The 24,189-nt window shown below is 38.6% G+C and overlaps 3 protein-coding genes and 1 long non-coding RNA gene across 7 annotated transcripts in view; 1 reads left to right on the top strand and 3 right to left on the bottom strand.

Annotated features, from left to right (window-relative positions):
- The window catches only part of HOXB3 (homeobox B3), a 58,976-nt gene that overhangs the window by 34,692 nt on the left and 95 nt on the right, over nucleotides 1-24,189 (bottom strand). Inside the window, exon 1 of one of the 4 annotated variants that reach the window (XM_078850759.1) lies at nucleotides 9,228-9,349. The exons of the other annotated variants lie outside the window; for them this stretch is intronic. The gene's annotated coding sequence lies outside the window, so the exon portion shown is untranslated. Of the gene's footprint in view, nucleotides 1-9,227; nucleotides 9,350-24,189 lie in introns of those variants that run through there. 4 annotated transcript variants of the gene reach the window in all.
- LOC140903765 (uncharacterized) lies at nucleotides 9,572-20,193 on the top strand. The gene is made up of 2 exons (XR_012156336.1): nucleotides 9,572-9,709; nucleotides 19,684-20,193. It is a non-coding gene; the product is annotated as an uncharacterized LOC140903765 (long non-coding RNA).
- On the bottom strand, nucleotides 11,322-13,949 carry HOXB5 (homeobox B5). The gene is made up of 2 exons (XM_073325533.1): nucleotides 12,439-13,949; nucleotides 11,322-11,661 (listed from the first exon to the last, which is right to left on the bottom strand). Exons 1-2 carry the CDS (start codon nucleotides 12,986-12,988, stop codon nucleotides 11,414-11,416), a joined length of 798 nt encoding a protein of 265 aa, XP_073181634.1. The 5' UTR covers nucleotides 12,989-13,949; the 3' UTR covers nucleotides 11,322-11,413.
- Nucleotides 14,795-24,185, bottom strand: HOXB6 (homeobox B6). The gene is made up of 2 exons (XM_073325534.2): nucleotides 17,432-24,185; nucleotides 14,795-16,110 (listed from the first exon to the last, which is right to left on the bottom strand). The coding sequence occupies exons 1-2, from the start codon at nucleotides 17,841-17,843 to the stop codon at nucleotides 15,851-15,853; spliced, it is 672 nt and encodes a 223-aa protein (XP_073181635.1). The 5' UTR covers nucleotides 17,844-24,185; the 3' UTR covers nucleotides 14,795-15,850.

The following is a 24,189-nucleotide window of genomic DNA, read 5'->3' as shown; positions in this document are numbered from 1 at the left end:
CAAAGAATTTTATTCAGACCTTTCCTCGATTGCTTGAAATTCCAAGAGAGCTGAGCGCACACCATTGTGTTTGTAAATTTCCCTTTGAAGATTTTTTTTTGAAGGAGTCCTAGTCATCCAGTAATTATGACTGCCGCCCCTGCTTTCTTTGCTATCGAAAGCATCAACGTTTTGGTGTCTCGTAGTAAGCAGGGACTTCCTCCACATAACGCGAAGCCATGAAGGTCTGAGATGATTCTATAGGATGGGACTTTTAATAAAAGGAAACTTGATCTAGATCACAGTTAAATATTAATAATAAAAAAATCGAGTGAGTGTAAGTTTAGACGGAAAACAGCTCACCCCTGTTTTTCCTCTATAGGCAAACGATTCACTGAAGGTTTAAATCGTCTGTTTTCTGATCATTTTATTTTAAACGCTTTACAGCGATTTACAAAGATCTGTACTTGAAAGAAAGAAGTGCAACATTTCCCACTATCCTTTAAATACCCAAATAGAAATTATGGCTGTAGTATGCATTACTAGGGGGATAAAGATTAATAATCTCTAGGATACCTGAGTCATATAGGCTACATACATTTTTTTAAAGCCGCCTGCAGGGAGTTTACAGTCCTGTCTATCTATCTATCTATCTATCTATCTATCTATCTATCTATCTATCTATCTATCTATCTATCTATCTATCTATCTATCTATCTATCTATCTATCTATCTATCCACACACACTCTAAATGTAGCATCCTGCTTGTTCCAATGACAGAACAAGTAATTTGAAAAGTAAATTGGGATTAGAAGCACCTTTAATCTATTGTTTTTGTAGAAATCACGTTCTTTAATTTTATTTCGACTTCTTTTATGTTATATACAAATGCACACACTCAGACACGGTGCAACGGGGGAAAACAAGGTAGATAAACTAGAAATATCCTTGCAAATAATATGTTCCTTTCCTCTCCTTGTTTTTTTTTTTGTTTGGTTTGGCTTGGTTTTTTTTTTAAAAAAAAAAAAAACTTGTTACTTCAAGTGAATCTTCCAGAGAACAGTAGAGATTTGCATTCCTAAAATGAAAGTTAAACGTTGTTATGATTATTAGGATTGCCTTGAAATTATACCTGCTTGTGTTAATATCCCGACAACAACTGGCAGTTGTTATCCATTACCTGTTGTATAAACCTGGAGTTGAAATGACTGTTCTACAGAGATAAGTATAATAATTACAAGAGCGAAAAGATGGATGGCCCAAGTTAGCACTAAACGGTAGCTCTTATATAGTGATATTTTATAAATACCAAGCAAATTCGTGGTAATTAATTAAACCCCGCCTTATCACGCGAAACAAAACGCTTTACATTCTCTCGAATTTCACCCACTGTATGAACATACTCAAATCGGCAAAGCAAATGGGTTATCCAAGATGCCTTTCCCAGGATTCTAACATTCTCTCTCCCTCTATTTTTCCAAGAAAAATGATGCTTGTAATAAGTATTTAGTCACTGCAGATTTTTAAAAACGAGAACAAAAGCGAATTTGCGATGTTTTTTTAAGAGTCGGCATAGCTTCAAATGTTTGCTTTAGACGCTATTATTGAAAAGTAGCTTTCTGCACCCCCAGCCTTGATAAAAATAATATTTGAAGTTTGGAGATGCGAAGTACAGCAGTGAATGTTGAAATAACTGTTAAATGCCAAGGGAAATATTTATTAAATCAGTTCATTAAACTGTTGCAACTGGCCAGAATGGATTCACATTTCTAGCAATAAATATAACACATTTAATTCAAATTCAGAAGGAAAGTCCAGGGAAGAGCAAAATGAGATCGTTAAACTGGACTAAAGGGCATAATGGATACTTTTCCAAAAAGCCTTAATGTGCATTTAATATTTTGTTAACTATCACCCTATTTATTGTGTATAGCAGGCGGCATTGTGGATTATATACAATTGAGGTGTAAATGCCAACACTTATTGTATATACTATCAATAATGTTGATTTTGTCCTTTAGATCTTTTGTAAACAGTATTTTCATTAGTATATATTTAAAGTGTTAGAACATTCAGTCTGGAGGTTAAAATGATGAAAATGACTGTAAAATGAACATTCTTAATGTATTTGTTTCTATATAATATATACGTGACGATAGAATAAAAGTTTATAAATATATATAAGAATATTCATTCTCAAGTCATATATATACATTTATATATACGCATAACAGCTCATATATATATAAAAGAGTTTTCATTCTAAAGTAATATATATATGTATGCATAACAGCTCATGTTAATATCCTATAGGGACTTCCATGTAATTGGATTTAATACGTGTATTTTGCCCTTGTATTCTTTTAATTAGATTCTATATGGTGTTTCAAAGGTTATCTTTTTAAACAAAGTATTTAGAAGTCACTGCACATTTCCTCACTGGAGACCCAACCAAATAAATCCACCTTATTTTCTACCGGCTTCCATTCCGAATTGTTAAACCCCACACCCTCTCTCTCTCTCTAGGTTGGCAGCTTGTTACCCTTCTCTCTCTTACCTCGCTATCATTTTCTCTCATCTCTGCCCATAAGAAAAGGATCCTTCCTCTCTCCACCCTACCCCCTTCGCCAAACCACTACCCTTTTTTTTTAAACACTGACATCCAGTCTATCAGGCTATACACAAGACTGAGTCACGCACAGCGTAAACTTTTGACCCTCAACTTTTTGACCCCTTGAGCTATAATGCTGTACTAACAAGCCCCCCAAAGACCATAGTCACCTTCTACGTCCTCAGAAAGTAAAGCTGTACAGATTTCCCTGTTTTTAAAACCCTCTTAACATTTCTGGGTTCCTTCTTTGTCAAGGGGGGACAAAATGTCCAGGCTTTGCAAACATTAGACGTGTTTCTCCACATCAAGTCACCAGGTTCATAGGCTGTCCGTTTTTTTTCCCCCCCCTTTACACTTTTCTTTTATCTCTGTGTGTTTAGAAGAACAAGAGGAAAAAAAAGTCCCTTAAACCACAGCTGGATTCATCTCATTTTGAATTATTTCTGTTTTATTTGCCTAATGGGATGTCAAATAGGTGAGTTGTTGACTAGGTGAGTTGTTGACTGCAGTAATTAGCCTGTTCTAATTTTTTTTTTCCCCGCGCTGGAGGACTGGGTGATTAGAGGAGCTTTTGGTTATCTGTGGGGGACTGGAGGTCTGAGAGATACGTTTGTGTGGGGAGGTGTTGGGGCGGGGAGGAGGGGGGCTGTGGCACAAAAAAGAACCGACAGAGACCAAAAGCCAAGCTTTAGCTACTATAGCGAGCAACTCAGAGAGACCCTGTCATGACTGTGAACTTGGTCTGAAGCGAGCTCTGCTGGTTGCTTGGGGACGTTACAGGCTCAAAGATTTCCCAGATTTTCTTCCCAAATCATTTCCCCTCCGATTTCTACTGTTTTAAATTAAAGATCTTTTTTAAAAAATAATTTGCCACTAAGCTAACTACATCTTCCCTTTTTTAAAAAATATGCTGTGATTTGTTTTGACATGAAGGGCTAATATATGTATGTATCTCTATATATGTTAAATTGACATACATCAAAAGAGAGGGAGAGAGAAAAGAAAACTCCTACAGTCTTACTCTTTCAACGCTTCCTGTCAAAATAGTTTCTTTTTTAAGCTAGTTAGGCTAAGCGAACATGGAAAAACTGCACAGGGTAGACACCTCTCTAGCTAAGTTTTCTGTGCCCCCTTTAAACTGCCATTTATTTAACACGAGGGGAGAAAAGATGATAGAGGGTCAGTCAGATATTCGAGATAAATAATCAGAACTTTCCAGTATTCTTAAGGAAAGTTTTATTCTTAAATTAAATCCATGAGTTGACAGAGACCCCCCCCCCCCCGACGAAGACACAAACGGAAAGAAATCACTTCAACAATTCTTGGGTTTCCTAATTGCGGAACGATCTTTTATCACGTGAATTTTAAATAATTATGTTACTTAGCTCCGTTCAGTTCTAACTAATAATAATAATTAAATTTATTTTTAAATGGGGGGAGGACACGAGAAATTTTTCTGCAATTGAAATTCTATTGTTGCATTTTCTGGAGAGTGCTTTCACGAAAGGGGGTTGGTTTCCTGTCAAACAGTGATGTGAAACCCTCAGATATAGGGTTATTTGTGCGTAGGTTGGGATGATTCGCAAGACTATTACAAACAAACAGAAAATCTTTTTTTTTTCAAAAAAAAGAATCAGTAAATTACAGCTACTCATCCCTCTCCCTTCCAGATTATCTTTGCCCAGATAGATAGAAAACAATATTATTCCAACCTTCTCTTTTTTTTAATAAAGAGAGGGAGAATTTGGGGTCGTGTGTTGCAAAATGACCCGTTGGCTTGCCAAAAAATGCATTTGTCACATTTGTTACTGTTGCTCTTGCTAGATGGGAGCAATATGACCATCTCCAATTTGATGGCTCTTTTCAAAACCTTTTTGGTATTAACAACCAATAAATTTGATTCGCGAGTTCTTCTCGGGCTTTTATTTTTCTTTCAGAAAAGCAGTTTAGGTTGTTCTTAAACCTGTGACCTGCAGACCCCAGTGTACGTGGGAGATATAACTATTGTATTTTGATAGGGTGTCTTAGCGCTCCTAGATGGAAGCTAGTCTGCTGACCTCAGAATGATCCCGGGTTCCTATGAATTATTGATGAGATATGAGCTCTGATTTCTCTTTTCAGTATGCAAACCCCATTATACTGTTAAAATGGCGATTTAATCGTTTAGAATAGCTTTGCTTTTTTCCAACTCATTTGTGCCCCCTTCCTTTTCATTTAATTCTCTTAATTAAACCCTTTAACAGATTTTAATCACTTTTTGTTGAATAAAATAAGACCTCATACACATCTGTAACTAGGTTACCTTGGGTAAGTTTTGTTTGGTTTCTAAGTTTGTTGGCTTTTTTAAACAAGGGGTGAAATAAAATGGTTTCATCCCTATTATTTTCGTTTTACATCCAAATAAAAAACGTCCACAGGAAAATGCTAAAAAGCCATACCGAACTTTTAGTTTAGAATTTGCTTGGTTGTTGTTGTTGTTTTAAAGCAATCAAGCCTCCTATGCCATGATACTCTAGGTAGTCTGGAAAGGACACAGTGATATTGAATTGCCTTTTGTCTGAACGGTTTCTATTGCTATATCTATCTGTACATCTAATGAGTGCTGTTTCTACCAGGGTCTTCTGCTTATTGCTTAACCAAAGCCAGAAGGTTAGCAGGATATTTTAATATTGAATTTTCACTTTATTGTCTATTTTTTCTTTGACATGTCTCTTTTAAATAGCTGATTGATCTGCTGAGTGGATAGAGCAGATACTTTCTGAGATAAGGGTTGTCTGACTGTCTATGTTGTTTATACAGAGAATGTAGAAGCATAGAATTCTGAACATCCCCTCTATGTCCAAAAAGTCACTTTTGAGAGGGTATGCATAGGGGGGACGGCTATGTTAATTAATATAGATGTTCAACATTGCCCTCTCAGAAGAGGGACACTGGTACAGATATATTATCATGTACTGGATCCTCCACTAGTCTCCCATATATGAGGAACAGTTTTATTTCAAGAGCAGGAAACACTTTTACTTTGTTTACCCAATTAAGTTGAGATCCTTCATGAGTGGAAAGAAATTCTAAAGCTGCCCATCAAAAAAACAAAATGTAGGCCCACCTGCCCATTTTTAGGTTAGCATTTCCAGTGGATGTGGTAAATTACTGGGCTCCTTATAGGCCCAACTGGATTCACTGAATCAGTGGGTTGTGGGTCTGATCCTGTATGTTGTTGGTGAAACAGACAAATATTTATTTCCTGGCAAGCATACTACCTCCATATATAGTTTTTTAAACCAGATTCTAGATAGATAGATAGATAGATAGATAGATAGATAGATAGATAGATAGATAGATAGATAGATAGATAGATAGATAGATAGATAGATAGATAGAAAGAAAGAACCTCAAGGGAAGTTTAAAAAAAATAAATGGGCTGTTTTGTTTTCAAATCAGTTGTCATTTCCATGAGAAATACACACACACACACACACACACAGAGTATTAAAATATCTCATATTTATTCTATCTTTTACAGCTGCTGAAGAACTAATTGTTCCACTGTCTGATGCATACCATTAAAGGGAGGGAAAGGATGAAAAATGCAATGGAAACCCTCGCCAATCTGAACGGTCAGAGCTCTGTTTTCCTGTTTCCTCTCCTTATACTTCCTCAGTTCACCAGCAAAGGGAGGTGGTTTTTTTAAGGACGCAGGGCCGCTGGGGGGGCGGGGGGGGAGATTCTGAGCCTGTGAATCCTTCCTTGCTATAAAGTCGTAGCCAGTTGTACACATTAGCCACACAGGAAGCTGGGGAGACTAGAACTACACAAATAAACCCAGCCTGTAAGAGACAGAGAAAGCAATATAGGTAGAAAGCAGGAATTTTTAAAGTGCAGAAGAAGGGGACATGATTTTAATATGACAGGAATATAATTTCTCAAACATGCTTAGGTGATGTAATAAGGCCCAGTCCCATACCTACTACAAACTTTTGTAAAAGGTTGAGGTTCCTGAGATAAATGGGGTTACCTGCTACTGTAGCAAAGACTGACTGGGATAAAAATGGAAATCATACAAGCATTGTTTCCATTCTGCTTTAACCTGTGCTAAATAAACTTCTTAATATCAGTGTAATGATATGGAAGATTATGCAGAAAGAATAAACCGACCTGGGGCTCAGTCTGCATTTCTAAGTGAAGATGGACTTTCTATGTATCCTATCTCTCTTTGATTGTTCTTTCCATCCCATTAACACGTTGCATATTCCATGTAATTAAAAATGGTGGTAGTTTAAGTTGATATATTATATGCTTTGGGTCATTAGACCTGATTTTAAAGGAAAGTTTGACTGGGATAATATACAAATACTGAAACCCTAATGTGTAACCTTTTTGCCTTTTGAATCAGGATATGGGAATATGACATTAATCCAAATGTAGATAGATAGATAGATAGATAGATAGATAGATAGATAGATAGATAGATAGATAGATAGATAGATAGATAGATAGATAGATAGAATAAAAATTTTGGAGATATATATATTCCCCTGCAGTTACATTGTCATTGTCAAATATATATTTCCTTGCAGTTACATTGTCATTCAGGTACTACCGTAGGTGAATGACAATACGCACCTAGCTTGCTGGTAACAATTGCATCAGTCAACATTATTTCTTAACATCAGTAGAAACCAGATGGCTAAAGAATGTTCAGGTCTGTAATTTGGTACCACCCCATCATACCTACACCCTATTTACCTTCAGTAAATATTTATCTTGCTGTGTAGGCAAGATTTCTGTAATTTGTGGTGTGTTGGTTGCAAACTTCACACTTTAGACCAATTCCATTCAAGTGTCTAGAAGCCAGCAAATGTCTTTATTATGAACTTATAAAGAAGCATAGACTCGGTTAGATAATCAGATTAGGATGTTAAAATTAAAGTGACTCAACTACCTATCACTCTCCCACCCCCAATCACCCAAGTCTCCCTTGCCAGAATTTTGATTTTGTATCAGAATATTAGTCAGGAGTTCTAGGATAGTCAGTCAATTGGGTCAGATAGAATCTAGAAGTTGACATTGTGCCAATAAAGATAACATCAGACACATGGACCAGGACAGGAAAAACAGCCCAAGGAAGGAAAAACTATCCCAAACTGCGCAAAATGGTGGCGTTCTTTTGCTCTGTGTGAAAGAGACGGACATGTGTCCACCAAATGTTGCTCTACCATTAAAAAAAAAAACAAAAAAAAAAAACGGCTTAAGAGGGGAAATGGAACGTTTAGTGGCTGCTGCAGCATTCTGGGATCCAAGGGGAAAAAATCCCTCTTCTCAGTATATTTTCTTTTAAGCTTTTTAAAGATACAGGAACAGAATTACAGATGTGAGCGGGCAAATATAGAATCTTTTCCCCCAGTGTAAATGTAAATCCCTAGAGTTCAAAAAAATAATTAAAAAAGCAGCCCTCAGCTCTCAGAGGATTTGTTTGTGCTGGTAAAAAAAAAAAATCATTCTGATTGGGGTGGGAAAACCCCTTAGTTAAAAATCTTTTCAGTCTAAATTTAGCGAGGCTCGATGCAATTGAACAGAGTGTTTCATGTTAAGATTCCTGAACGCGACTTTGTGACAGGCGTTTTGGGCTCTAGCCTTACAAACGTAAAGGAAAATAGACACCTCACCAGGACTTTGCCACCGCTAGCTGATGTCCCAGCCCTGGTAAATACTCAGTGCATCTCTTTTTCACCCTTCTCTGATAACTTGCTTATTTTCTCAAAGAAAAAGCTGTTTTAATGAGGGTGGGTTTTTTTAGAACTGTCCCTTCTTTATAAAAGCAGAAACAATACCTTAGGAATACATATACTTGACACATATAGGGTTTAAAGTTAATCGAATCCACCCCCTTTATGCAAACAGCAGCATGCTTGATTTTTTGATTTGTATTATTTTTGTAGTCACTTAAAGGCATACTGAAGAAAGACATAAGGACAGTAATCCAGTGTCCACATATTGTACAAACAAACCAGGGAACTATTAGGATACTGTCTACAGAAAGAAAAAACGCCTAGAACGAATATTTTGGTCTATACCCAGGCCAAGAAAAAGGCTAAAAATTTTCCTTGCAACTCAGGGTGAAAAAAGAACTAAAATTCTTAAAGGGTGTGAATGAAACCAAGAATGTAAACGTACAACAGGAGCCTTGAAATGCCAAAGCTTGGCCCATATTTGCTAGTGACTGTGATCAGTATAAAACTCACCAACGCAACCTCCAATAACTGACTCTCTATTGACGTGGCTAAGAATAAAACAAAGTTTGTCTGAAGTACATATGCCCCTAGGCAAAGATTGGATGGCTTTTGCAATGCAATCGTAATTAATCTTTAAGGAATTCTATTTCCCCTCGTTCCACAAAGTTTACGTTGCTTGCATATGGGCCTCAGAGCTTTCCTGAGACCTAATGAAACGTCAAATCTAGGGAGTGTAAGAATTTGGACTTTTCAGAGTGAGAAATAAAGCTTTGGAGAGAGAGAGAGAAAGAGAGAGAGAGAGAAAGAGAGAGAGAGAGAGATATCCTCCTCCTTCATCCCGCTCAATCTTTAGCAATATAACCCTTAAAATAGTTTAATCAGATAATATTTCAGAAGGACTTACTTTCAGGAGCCCAAACTATTGGTCCTCTGGACTGAACACTGGACCAGGAAAGTTATGATACCAGCAATTGCAAGGGTTTATCTCATCTGGAAAAGTGCTCACCCATTTCTGCCCCTTACAAGCCAAACCAAGCAGTTAAAGTGTCACTTAACATTCTAGAGAATGTGAAATATATTGTACATTGTCAACTCCCCAAAACCATAAAACTAACTTTATGGACCTCACGTGACTTTTGAGAGCCAGTGAGGGGTATCTGTCTGAGGTCTGGGCGATTTTTACGATCTAACTTCTAGATAAAACCCTATCCATTTGACATCTAAATGTCATACCTACTTTTGGTATAGTTTGCTATTGGTAAAAATATATATAGAGAGAGCTATATATCAAGGGAAGGCGAGCAAATGGTTTTGGATCTGACAGTCCACCTCACATTCTTCTCAAAATCACTTAAGAAGTACCTAAACAGTGGGAGATTAAGTTTGGTAAGTTTATAAGATCCAACTTTACTTAATACGAGCAAAAATCTGAACTATATTATAAATATGTCAGTCGCATTTTGCCAACAGAGAGACTTTAACTGAAGTATCTTGTGCCTTGTAAGAAACCCTGGATAGCAAAACAGAAACATTTACCACCTTTGATTATGTTAAATTATTTGCAGCGAAAAGGAAGCTTTGTAGTGACTATCAGTAGTTACAGAACTGTTATTTACATGTTGAGCCAGAAAGTAGGATATAAAAACAGTATGCTCATGAGATTGAGGGTGAGGGGTGGAGGGGTGTTTATAGATTAGCGAGCGCATGAATAGATAGATAGATAGATAGATAGATAGATAGATAGATAGATAGATAGATAGATAGATAGATAGATAGATAGATCTATCTCTTTATTTTTCAAAAAGTAATATAGGCCCGTTCCTCAAATGCACATAAATATATTTTGCAAAACATTTATATCTTGTTATTGTAACTTAAGCTACTTTAAAACAGCCTGCGTTATTTGATATTTGGTATTTTTTTATTTTTATTTTTTGACAAAACAAAGTTTGGAAACTTGACAGGTTGCATTTCCTCTGTAGAAAGCATTTGCTTTCCTCCTCAGCAATGAGATTCTATTATGTGAACTTTGCATTTTTTGGCTTCTGAGAGTTTCCAAAGTGCTATGCAGGAGAGCGAAGAGTGCGTAGTGTTTCTCAAATGCTCCTAACACAGCAATGCCAGTCGTGTTTAGAATGCACTGCGAACTCTCAGCGTTAAGACTCAAGCGTTGTGTAGAAAATACGAATGGGAGCCTTTGTGAATAGGAGAAATGTTTATTTGACTTGAATTAAAGCTACAAAACAAATACAAAAAGCTTATTGGCAAAATACTAACAGGCAGCTAGACATGACAGATGCCATTTTACACATAACACTGCATTCACTCTGCCCACTACCAACTGTCTATTAATCACATCAGAAATATTCCTAGTATTTACAGACATTGGAACACTTTATGGTTGGTCCAATTTTATACATTTTTTTTAATAGTGAAGCTTACCCACGTCTAAGAACACGTCTCAGAATTAGCCTGGGACTAGAAAGCATGGCCTTACATTTGAACTAAACCACAGATTCGACAATTTTTAAGACAAAAAGATACAAGAGCTTTTTTGCTTTTTATTTTTTTCTTTACAGTTTTTTGATTCCCCCCCCCCCTGCTATTTTAGCGCAGGAATCCCGACTTTAGCTTAGGCAGAGAATAAATTCCCCCCTCCCGCCCAATAGCTGTAAACTCAGATACAAAAAAACAAAACCCAAACCCCAAACAAACCACCGTGTCTGTTATCAATTTATAAATAAGTTATAACATTTAAAGGGCTCACATGAAACATGCTAGCTTTCCAGAAAGCATCAAGAGAGCACTGTCACAAACATTTATAAGAACATCAAGAGCGTGGAGGAGCATCTGGAATTTTTTTTAAAAAAAATTAATAATAATAATAATTAAAAAATAAAATTAAAACACAGCAGGAACGCAGTCCTGGGATAACAGTACCATAGGAGTTGTTTAAAATATCAACAACATGCCGAAAAAAGGTGCCTTCCTGTACAGTACTCTGAAACTAAAATCTGCAGCTGTTTCTCCCTCCCCACCCCCCCTTTCTTCGCCTTCTTCTTTCTTTCCTTGATATTCCTTTTCTATAATTTATGGCTGGAAGGCGCTGCCCGCGGAGGCTACACTCATGCTTTTCAGTTTATTATCTTTCTTCCACTTCATTCTTCTGTTTTGGAACCAGATTTTAATTTGCCTTTCGGAGAGGCACAGAGCATGGGCGATTTCTATTCTCCTCCTGCGGGTGAGATATCTATTGAAGTGAAATTCCTTTTCCAATTCTAGGGTCTGGTAGCGAGTATAGGCGGTTCTTGCCCTTTTACCGTCTGGTCCAGTCATGTCTGGATAATACGGACAACATTGGTGTTTGGTTTGATTTTTATTAAAAAAAAAAAAAAAAAGCAAATTATTAACCTTCCCCGGACAATCACGAACGTTCACTTGGTAATTTCAAAATAACACCCCCTCCCCCACGTGTAAGATCCCCCTCCCTCCATCGCCCAGTTCCGGCATATACAATTCAGTATTCACAATTTAAACTCGCAGACTAAAACCTAATAATTCCTCCTACGTTTGTGTGCTTGGATCTGTTAAATATTGTCCTTAAAAAGACAAAACAAAACAAACAAACAAACAAAAAAACCCCTGTTCCCGGTGCAATGGATCTACTCCTGGTTTTTATTTTGTAATGAGCAGATTGTCAAGAATACACACACCAAACGTAAAAATAAAGGATTGGGAGCCCCATCTGTGCATAGAGAGCCTGTTTTAATGATCAGTTCTTTCCTTTCCTTTTCCTCACCCTCCCCCCCACTTTCCCTCCCCCATCCGCAAATACCCCCGCAGTTTTAAATTACCTTTTTTTTCTCTCTCTATATATATATTAAATAACCTCACATTTAGCGGCAGGGGTTACAAATCACCCCCCCCCAACAAGCATCAAAGGCAGTTTTCTGTTTTAAATCAACGATCAGATAAATAAATAAAACGCGATAAATAGCTGGATTACTTAGCAGGCGCCTTCAAATAAAGCCAGGGGAAGAAAGGAAGGAAGAAAAAAAGAAGAAGGGAGGGGAAAGAAAAGGGGGGGAGGGAGAAAATAAAAAAAGCAGCTGTACCATGGCTAATGTGAAGCTTCCTCATCCACGGGAATATCTGTGGTGTCTGCCCTTCTGTGGCTGCTGTGGATGTAGCGACGGGCTCAGCCTGTGCCCTGGGAATAATGTTGCTGTTTATTTGGGTGCCCTCTTCGGTTCCCGAAGACGCGCTGGTCTCGTCTATTTCTGTGAAATTTGTGTTGGTGCTGGCAGAAGTAGCCTGGTCGGAGGGGGACGGGGCGGGTTTGCCTCCATGGTTGTCGCCGTTGGAGCAGGGCAGGGACTCGGGAGAGGACAAGGAACAGCTAGACGCTTGCCTAAACCTGCTCTCCTGAGCGGGCGAAGGGAAGCTGCGGGAGCTTTCTCCCCCAGCCCCAAAGTGGCTAGAGGAGGCTGAGCGGTTGATGCTAAGGTCCATCCCATTGTAGTTGTAGCCATAAGAGCTGGAATGCATGGTGCTTGAATCTCTGTACGAACCGTTCATAGAACTGCTGGTCCCATAATTTAGCAACTGATAGTCGGGGCCATTTGGATAGCGCCCTGAGAACGAGTTTACAAAGTAAGAGCTCATTTGGGTTATTTTGGAGGGCTTGATTTGTGGCTCGTGGTCGTTATAACCCTGTGCTTGACGATTTATGATGTATTAATGAATTATAGCAATGCACTGTACTTCGTTTTTGCTATGTATGCGGCCAAATATGGGGGGTGGGGGTGCGTTTGGTAATCACGTGCTTTTGTTGACCAGTCGTAAATTCTCACTGATGACCTCAAGAGGTAATTCATGCTCTATGGTTACAAATAATGACGATCTGAGAATCGTTAGGCCCAAGTCAATGCAAGGCTTCAAAAAAAAAAGAAAAAAAAAATCCGTGAGAGAGAGAGATGGCTCCATGTTGGCGGACTGCGCCACCTACTGGGGACACGGTGACTTAGCAGGCATGGAGGGTGGCTACCCACCCTTCATTAAAAAAAAAAAAGTCATTTTTTGGCAATTTGCACTCTTCGTATATTAATACTTTTTTTAAAAAAATGCGCAAATACCCCATTTTCATCCCGGGAATCTGTTTTCGTGGTGTGCTCTTTGCATGGGGGTTGTTATCTTCATTAAATGATCGCCACTCTGTTATAATAATGGCATTGGTGGGTGAGGGGGGGTGTGTGTGAAGGGGGACGATAAGTCACCTTTGGAACTGGAGGTTCTGTGTTTGCATATCTTGGGGAGGGGGGGTGTATGGAGAAAAACCGGAGCCTGCTGAAAGAAAACCATGTGTGCTTTATTTATTTAATTTATTTATTTTCATTGGCACAATGAAAGTTTGGCTTTCTTCACCTTCTCATCATATTATCAAATACACAGTAACACCTTGTAATTCTGGAGGGGGGGGTTGTATGTGTGGAAAAAAGAGACGGGAAGGGAGATCAGCCGTTGAAACTGGTTGACAATGTTGCTTTTAAGATATTCTTGATCATGAATAGCCCCCCGCACACACACTCCCTTTAAATAGAACATTGTTCTACCCCCCTTCCTCCCCCATAGGCAAACCTGCAAGAAATATTAGGTAGCCCTGAAAACCTGAAATTTGACCAGGGTTTTGCTTTGTGCAAGGCTGCTATTTTTTCCCCAGGCAGTTTAGGAATTTCAAGTGCTTGTCTGCAACTCCTTGGAAATTATGCGCCATATTGAAAGTGACATATAATTATAATAATTACAGGCAATGAAAAGAGTGGCAATAATAGTAAATGTCCTACAGCTTTGGAGCTTCTGCATGAATTGATTTTAAAAGTGACTGGCATTAAAACAGCTTGTGACATGAGGGAATGCATCCATACATAGGTATTTTTGGGTGGGTGGGGGGAAAGGAGTAGTTCTTTTTAAAGGCATGTTTTCTCTCCTGAAGCTTCAGACATTTTATTAGCATTGAGCTGAGCAAGTTTTTGTTGTAAATCTGCTGATCCCAAGAAGAAAAGGACTTCTTTTGGTTCCTTTTTTTAATAAAAAAAAATCAAAGAAAAGTTTACTTCATTGCAACTACAAGACACCTCTTAGTTCTTTAGCGCAGAAGAGACATAACGCCCAGCTTCACAGCCTCCGAGTCCAATGACACTGTAAAGAGAGCCATCTGAAAGGTGTGTGTGGGTGTGTGTACATATACATGAAACAATCTAACTGTACTTAGCTTACCGGGGTTTGTTTGTTTTTTCCTGCTTAAATAATTCCCATCGTCGTGGAGTGAAAAAAGTTGCAACTAAAAATAATTTTAAAACAAAACAAGTCTGAAACCTACCACATGTACATGTCTACAATGCACATCTCCCTGATTTCGGAAAGTGAAATAAGGGACCAGATGTTTGAAAGATGCTAGACAAACGTTATGTATCTTTGGTAGATAGACGAGAGCATATTTTTGCCTCTTTCTTTGATTTATTATGTATATGGAGAGCTTTTCCTCATAACTCTTTTGACTGTAACAATAAACAAGAGCGATCTTAAAGCAGAATGTCAGCTCGGAGATATCGCTGGTGAAAGGTCCTGCATTTAAGATTAGGCAAAAAGGGGGAAAAGCAGATTTATCTCTCAACTGTAACTTCCGTATCCTGCATGGGTGCTTGTCCTTGCTGATTAGAAGAGAGTGTCACACGCAGACAGCAGCAGCGCCTGCTTTGCTAACAACCCCTCAGCTCCACATGAATGGCATATTTTCATAGACAGGAATAATAATAACGATAATAATACCAAAGGGGTGTGGATGAGTCCGAATACTTTGCTTTTATTAGAGTATTCCATGGCCATACCTAAGACAAACTACAATCACAACACGTACAAAAATTAATAAAATATATTTTTTCTTGTTGTTGCTTTTGCATCCTTTTAGGTAGCGCTTGTTCCTTCAGTAGGTTTTCTCTTTAAAAAATGAAACTAATTACAAAGAGCCCAGGGTCTGATTAATTTACCAAAAGAAAAGCAACCGGGGAAGGGGGAATCTATAAGTCGATCGTGCATGAAACATTTTACAAAATTAAGACAATTAACACCAAAAATGACATATATTGCAGCACCTCCATTAAATACAAGTGTTAGCGGGTTACTAACAGTGACACCAAGGGTAGAAACACAGGTAAGAGTTCCAAATTATTATTATTATTTTATTTTATATTATATTTGGAGGAATAGAAAGGGGAAAAAACTCAACTAGAAGCCTGGTTTTTTGTTTTTTTTGTTTTGTTTTTTTTTGACACGACAGATTAACGGAACACGAGTCCAACGGTGCAAATTTATGGTGGTGGCTCGCCACCTTCAAACCGTCTCGGTTATTTTACAAAGCGTGCACCACTTGGGGTGCATTTTCTCTTCCACTCCAACCCTTTCCCCCCCCCTCCACCCTCTATCTCCTCCAACTGTTGGGATATTCTCTCTTTCTCTTAAATAATACTTTCACTCCGTTGCTTTCTCCTCCTCCTCCTCCGCGCTCAGCTGCGTGGAGTTGAGCAGTTTATTTTCCTTTTTCCATTTCATCCTCCGGTTCTGGAACCAGATTTTGATCTGGCGTTCTGTCAGGCAAAGTGCGTGTGCGATTTCGATCCGGCGGCGCCTGGTCAAGTAGCGGTTAAAGTGGAACTCCTTCTCCAGTTCCAGGGTTTGGTAGCGGGTGTAGGTTTGACGGCCTCTCCTGCCACTTGGCCCGAAAGATGAACCTGTTAGGCAAGGAAAGGAGGGGGGAGAAAATACCCAAAGGTTTATTCTAGTTAAGAGGTGCGTAATAATGCCAGGGAGCCGGCCACTTAGCACTCTAATCAAGGGTGTGTGTTTAGGGGTGGTGTGGTCTTTTGCTTCCTTTGCCTTCCCCGCTAAATACTTTTACCAACCAAAAATCATCTAGCCAAAGTGCCCAAGACTCCTTTCTTTGGCAAAGCCAGCCCTCTAGCAAACCTCCTGACTTGCTACGCCTTGGAAAGAGTTGCTAATTTGTCTTGGGTTTCTGCAATGCCTGCTGCTTCTTCCTGCTGCTTAGCTCAAAGGCAAGAAAGTTCCACGGGCACCTGGGCAGGAGGGTTAATGCAGAACTTGCCAGATAGTCCAGGACCGTGCTTTGAAGAGATTGCTAGATCTGTCTTATTCCATTATGTAAAATCTCAAGGTGCCCCCCCTCCTCCCCACACCTTTCAATTTTTCCTCCCTACCGGCAGCAGTAATAGATCTGGGCATTTAAGCAATAATGAAGTGTATCGATCTAGACAAACTCTGTGCATTAAAGGGGATACAACACTTCATGTCCCTGCACTAATGGACATCAATTTGGAACTTAAAAGGCAACAAATAATGAATGTAAACATGGAAGCACTATGACTTCTTTCTTTCTTTCTTTCTTTCTTTCTTTCTTTCTTTCTTTCTTTCTTTCTTTCTTTCTTTCTTTCTTTCTTTCTTTCTTTCTTTCTTTCTGATTGAAGAGATAGCACTTAAACCAGCTATACATCACAGAGAGAAAAAATCTCTCCAGGCAGACTTTTCATTATGGGTGAGTTTCATTAAAAATGTAGTTCTCGCCTTTCAAATATTTAAAGACTTTTACATTATTTAACTCCAGAAAGGGTGGGTGTGTGGGGGTGGGGGTGTGTGAAGTCATCCTGTCCTTTTTTTGTGAATAGATATCTCTCTGTATGTGTAGAAGACACAGAGATAGATAAATCATTGTAACTGAGTGACATACGAATTAGAGCGTGCAAAAAGAAAGAAGATACGTGCCTCTCTAAGTATGGCACAAACTTGTTGTTTTTTTTTCTCTCTTCTTCTTAAAGGATCTGGCTAAAGAACTGGGATAGAGGAAAAAGACTGCCATAAAGTTTGGGGTTGTGTCAGAAACAACTTTGAGTCTCGTACTTTGCCTGACTCGTCCGGCTGGAAGCTGGATCTCAACTAAGCTTTTCCTGTTTCTTTTGCAAAGAAGAAAAGGGGGAAGGGGGGTGGGGGGAGGAAATAAATAAATAAAGAGAGATTTAAAAAAAAAGAGTAACTCACTATTGCAAGAGTTCATCCGCTGCATCCAGGGGTAGACGGGAGTGGAGCACTTCTGGTCGTCGCTTTCCCCGAAAACAGTTTTGTTCTGTGCGCAGTCTGTCTTCCGCTGATCTGGGGCAAACTGAACCTGGTCATCTAGGTTTGAGGTGGCACAGACAGGGTCCTTCTCTCTGTAAAAACCAGCTGACCCATAGTCACAGGCTGTGGTCCGGCTGTAAGCTCCGTTAGCTTGCTGGTAATAAGAAGAGGAGGGATAACCCTTATCTTGGACGCTAGTGGCTCCATAGGTAGCGGGGTAGTGTCTTAAAGGATCCGCATATCCTGAGGCATATAACGGGATTTGTCCCAGGAAGGGCTCCTGCCCAGCAGCCAGGCTCACCGGGAAGGTAGAGTTGACAAAATAAGAACTCATTGGGAGGAGGCAGCCGTCCTTTCCTGGCTTTATGATTTGTTGTGTTTTATAGTCCAAGTGGTTTAGCTATTAGTAGTATATCGGAGATTGGGTTTTAGCTGAAGGGGGATGGCTGGGTGCCAGCGAGGGACACAAGGAAATAGAACCATCTGATCATGGACTGACCAATAGCAAGAGTCTGAGATTACAAAATAGCACCCATGAGGGGCTTGCATTGCACTGGGGACCCCCAGAACAAACCACCCAGCCCCTCTTTTTCCTCGCTTTTAAACAACAAAACTCACCCCCTTAACCAAATACGTATTATCTGAGAAAGATAAATCCCCAAACGTTTGGAGTCTTTAAAACAATAATTAAAAAATAGACCAAACACACACACACACACACAGACAGAGCGATAGATATGGATATAAAGATATATACACACAGAGAAAAAAGTTAAATCCCTTTATTCTGAAAAGTTTAACCCCTGGTGCCTGTTATTGATTGCAGACCATTCGGGTAATATTGCTAGGATATTTTATTTTACATAAAAAAAACTTTTAGGTGTTTTTTTGGGGGGAGGGGTGTTATTGAGGGTGGGGTAAATAGGTCTCATTTGTTTAATTAGCCTGGGTTTAGGATGGGAAGTGTGTTTGTGGTGGCGGGGGTGGGGGGAGAGAAGAGAAGTCAATGTTGGTAACTTATTTCTCATGGTTATCTAATTATCATAGATTGACAGAGAAGAGGCTTCCTTTTAAAGTATCATTCGCCTGCCTCATCAAATTCTATGCTTCGTATTTATTTTGTGAAAGAGCTACAAATCTATGAGATGGATGGGAATTGAAGTATTACCTTTATTCCGGACTAAATACTTACAGAGATATAGATATATGTACCGAATTGTGCCCTCTTGCGTTTTATTGTTAATACCAAATCTTTGTGCGACCCTTTGCAGTTAAAGGCAGCATTCGGTTACGGTCAAGAAGTGTCTTTATTGATTGTCACTGATCAAGATTTTTTTTTTTAAAGGCTGTTGTTTGGCGTGTCTATTGCCTATAAGGTGAGCGATGATCCTGCTTTCATATTTTATCACCCTTTCCATTTGTGTCTGGCCCCACTACGAGGTCCCTATTTTTTTTAAAAAAAAGTTTAAACCTCTTTAGGAATAACCTCGAAATTCCGGGGTTTTTTTTTCTCAAACTGGGACGAAAGACCAAATGAAATGAGTTTGGTCTGGGCTGGTGGCTCATGTTTCTGCTTTTATTCATTAGCTGTAGGTGTGTTTCTCAATGGCTAGTCACCTCCTCTTCAGATTTCTGTACGCGGAAGATCTGGTTGGATTTAAATATTTTGCTATGCATTTTAGCTGTGGGAAATTGTCATATCCTTCAGAAACTTCCTCAACAATAAAATTGAAAATTGATTGGTTTAAGGTGCATTTCTAAACTTCTATCTAATCTATCTATCTATCTATCTATCCCCATACACACCCCACTATGTATCTACCTGTCTATCATATGCAGTGAATTTTATACACCACACAAGGTACACACCTGTATGTATGAATACACGTTTGTGTATGCTCCTGGTCTAGAATTACACATAATTACATGATCACTGCAGAACTTCCAATGCCTATTCTCCCTGATGGGGGTTAAGTATTTAGGAAACTGTTATCTTATTAGGAGCTAATTTATTTTAAACATGTTTACAGCTGTAAAGCTAAGCCTACTTCATGCCATCACTGCAATGGGCACTCGACTCAGCGTAATCTTTATAATTCAAGGAAATAACATGTAAAGGAAGTAGTTTTTCTCCCCTCCTTTCTGACTGATATCTATTATATTTGTTCTTACAGAGTTTTCCTTTGTGTATGGAATGGACCCAAACCTACGCAGATCTGTTTTATTGGCATGGGAACATGAGATTAAAAGAGAAACTTGACTGTCTATTGGGGAGAAAAAAACAACCTCCATTGAACACAATGAAGTTAGTTGCTTTGCAGGAGGCAAACGCTCAGGCATTTGATTAGAAAGTTACGCAAAATGTATGTAAGAGTAAAATCAGGAACATCTGGGATGATTTGCACAGCATGCGGAATCTGGGCTATGAAGTATGAATTCCTGATAATTAAATGAGTGAGTAAAATCGCTGAGAACGTTTTCTTTACTTCTTTTTAATGATGATAGTTGTGAAAATGTTCTTCCCTAAGCATGTTTAAAGACTGTTTCCCCCACACATGGTGATGTAGCGTTTCTATGAAACACAGCTCAATTTAGCATGCTTGTGGCTAAGGCTACCTACCTTTTGTCTGTAGTAATTTTTATTTTTATTGTGAAAGAAAAAAAATAAAATTCACTAATTGAAACTCGCCTCGCGCTAATTGCTTATTGTTGATTATTTAGAGGTGTTATTTAGGCTGGAATAATATGCCGCGCCCTGCTAAAGGAAGATAGCGCTTCACTTAATATTTATAGACTTTTAGTGGTAGAAATATAAAAGAAGAAAACTTGGTATAAAACCTGAATTAAGCTTTTGTTCCATTTTGGAAAAAAATATATAGATCTTAAAGTGTCCATCATCCATATACTCAGACCTGCAAGATGGCAAGTTTACCATCTGTAACATGCGGCAGAGTATTCAGAATGCATTCGATCACTAGCTAGAATTGTGTGTTTAGTGTCAAGTTGGTCTCTGATATCATCTGAATAGCTTTTTTCAAAAGGTATCTTAATTTTGTTTAGAAAGATGCTTGGGCTATACCCTGAGTTGCTTGCTAAACTTTTAAGATAAATCTATGCGGGGTTTCTTATGGAAAATATTTTGCCTAAGGATGTTTCTAAAGGCAACCAGGCATGGGGAGTGGAACATAGAGACCTTAACATATCGGTTGCTGATACAGCTTGCAGTGTGGTCACTGTGTCTTCCACTGTATTTTCTTTGCATATTTTCATTCAGAACTGGGCCTCGTTTACTTAAGAAGTCTTTGGTTTTATTAAAAAGAAAAGAAACCACTAGTCGGTGTAGTTGCAAGAAACAACATAAGGAGGAATAAAATGTTTCATTTAGCACTGAGAATCCATCTTTCCCTACTGATTGACATAACTCGACTGGCAGGGTATAAATAAAGATTAAAGGGATTTATTTACAGCATGTACATTCGCAGCTCTCTGGCTCAGAGAGTGCTGGCTGGGCTTTTTTCTCCATTTTTGCTCTTCTGCTAGCAAATGCCAACTCCACAAAGCAGAGAGAGAGGCAGATAAATGAGGGGATTCAAACAGCGCACAAATATTTTGAAATGCAAACAGAACAGAGAATTGCTTGTATAAAAGCTAAGCTAGTTAAGAACTTTGTGGAAAGTTAAGAGGAGCTGGTCCCAGTAAAAAACGGGTCGCTTTTTTTTCCTGTCGAGTTGGGATTCTCAAGCCTTCTGAAGTGACAACACAGCAGGACCTTCCCAATCAGGGGACTTATTGCAGCCATAAAGTCAAGCTAACACTAAGACAACACTTGAAAAGCCTTGTTACTGTATTTAGACATATAAAGCTATTAACAGAGGAGGAGATTGCTCTTGTAATATACAACCTCACTCAAATTCCTATTAGAAAAACGGCATAAGGATTTTTTTCTACATTGTTGGCATATTTAAAACAATGACCCCTGAAGGTGTTTAAAAAATAATTCTCTCTCCATCCGCACATAACCATTTGAAACTTAATTTCCAGCAATTTAAGTTTAATTTACCTGACTTCCCGTGCAGTGCATAATAACCTCGTTAATGGGATCTTTGAAAAGAAGCAATAATAATCTACCATTGTTCCATTAAACAGTGCAGCTAATAATTAACAAAAAAAAAAAAGTGAGAGGAGGGGTTGCGGGAAGGACCTTGGGGTAGTAAAAAATGTATCCATATTACCTTATTTCCGCTAAAGGAAACCCTGGGAGGGTTAAGGGGAAAGAAATCTTGCTAGGGAAACTAAAAATAGGGGAACAGAAACGGGTGGAAGAGAAATCAAAGCATGAAGCATGTAGGTTGCTTGGAGAATGCTACAGAGTGTGAGCAGTTACAGAATGGAACAAGTTAATCATGGCTGTTATTAGTCAAAAGGAGAAACTTTTTATTTATTTTAACATAGTCTCTGGGCATCTCACTTTCATATAGGGGAATGTCCCTAGTCTAGACATAAACAGTTGCCAGGAAACTGTGTGGTAGTAGGAGAAAACGAGGGAGAAAGAGAGAGAGAGAGAGAGCTTTTAAAATAACAGGCTTGCATTGTCCGTTCAAAGCCTACTGTATCTTAAAAGGGATTCCTCTTAGGCTCTCACCCTCTGCTCCCTGCCCCAACCATCACCTCAGTGTAGTGCACACCACTAGACCTACCTTTTACAGACCACTCCAAAATGATCATTCGAAACAATAAGCGAACAAACAAATAAATAGTTCATTGACTTCATAATTAGCTCAAATCTCCTGCCTTCTTGTCTCCTCATCTAATTATGGCTCTCATTTCACAAGCTCACTTGCTGTGTGTGCTGTCAAGAAATAACCAGCTTTCTTTCCTCTTTTGGTTTTGTACTACATAATAGATAACGTATAGATAATGAACTTATATAACTTGAAATCCTCGGCAATGTAGCAGGCCTCAGAATAAAAATGGATCTGGTCTGAGGTTCCTGTACCAAATGGGAGGTCACATTTGTTCCATTTCCAGGAGATATACAAACGTGCAATGCATTTATAAACCACTACTCGAACAAAAATGTAGAAAATGGAATTTGTTAACCAGTTTCAAGGGATATTAATCACCGAGAAATATTTAAGCAAACCGAAGTTTTCTTGCATTGGACGGTAGATGGCAGCAGACCGCATAAAATGGGCTGGAAAGCAATTTATAACAGAAAAGACATAAAGAGAAATAGACCTTCCGTTTTTAAAAATAAACAGCTAGGTGATGTTTAAACTACAGGAATTCCTTAATTAGCAACTTATCTATGGTCTAGCGAAAACATTTAGATTTCATAGACAATCAGACATTAGAGGGTGCCCGGGGTAAAGTGATTAAAAAGACTTACTTGGAGTGACATTTATCTCCTGGGTTCTACAAGTGGTTTCTCACACAGCATTTAAAAACATCAGCAGACATAGATTCTGGAATTATGTTATTTAAATGAAATGAAATAATCATTTCCCCCCTTTTATTTTTAAAGAACAGCAGTAACCACGGATTCTATAACATTTATGGACTTAAAAGGAAAAGCCCGTCAGCTGGCTTTTATTTTCCCCTGTTATGTATCAACACGTAACAGCTCCTTCAAAAATATCTTTTGAAAATTAATTTTTGTTTGCTATTTCCACCGTTGCTATCATTTACTCTTGCCCCTACAATATGCAGGAATAGTCAAGCCGGGTGATATAAGTCGCCTTGTCATCTATTTTTAATGGTTAACTCATTGGTGCCTTCCTTAATCAATATCCCTTGCCATGCATAAACCTCGGATACTGTGTTATTTGAAAAGCATCAGAAAACAGGAGCCATGTGTCTTTTTTTTTTAAGTCCTGCAATAATGAAAAGGAACATTCAAAATGACGTGCCTCACCGAAGAAGTATTTTCTTAAAACCAAAGAAACCATTTCGTTCAGAGGAGAAGCTATTCAAATACAAGGATGTTTTCACACCGCACGGTAGCAAGCGGAGGAAAAGGAAGACAGAAATAAACAATAAACGATATTTAGGGATTTACAGCTCCACAGACGAGTTACATTTGCAGGAGCATTGCAGAACGCAATGAAACCCACCCATCCTCATTCCCTCCCAGCATCCTCGTTCATTTGGAACTTTCACTTTAAAAATAAACGTAATCATAACGTTGCAGCCCTGTAGTTGCTCTTATTCTTATTATGTTTTCTAGTTTCCAGAACCTTATTCTACAGGACTGTGGTGGACTGCCCTCTTTGAAGAAACCACCCACATAATAATGACCCCGGAGAGCAAAACAAAACCCAACTGGCTTCAATGCAAACTTCGCCAAATTACTGGGCTCGCCTGAAGACAGGCAAAATGGCAAGATAATTCTGCTCGGGAGGGGTAAAAAATAAAACATATCCCAGGCAACAAACCAAGTAGGGTTTGGCTAGTTTTTTTTTAAGGCAATATCTAAAAGACCCCGTCACCGAAGACCACAGCAGCCTTGTTTCCAAGTCAGATATCTAAGACAGTATATCCAGGTGATATTGCTGTCTTACTGTCTCTGTTAATCTTTCTTTCTTTCTTGGGGTGGGGGAGGAGAGAGGGAGTTTTATAATTGCATTTTCTCAAAGCAAAAAAAAAAAAAAAAATCAAATGAAGAGAAACATATATTATTC

This window comes from Lepidochelys kempii, chromosome 27, assembly GCF_965140285.1.
Source record: "Lepidochelys kempii isolate rLepKem1 chromosome 27, rLepKem1.hap1, whole genome shotgun sequence".
Classification (NCBI taxonomy): Eukaryota; Metazoa; Chordata; order Testudines; family Cheloniidae; genus Lepidochelys; species Lepidochelys kempii.
The sequence above is the reverse complement of the archived record's forward strand: the minus strand, read 5'-3'. Positions and strand labels throughout refer to the sequence as shown.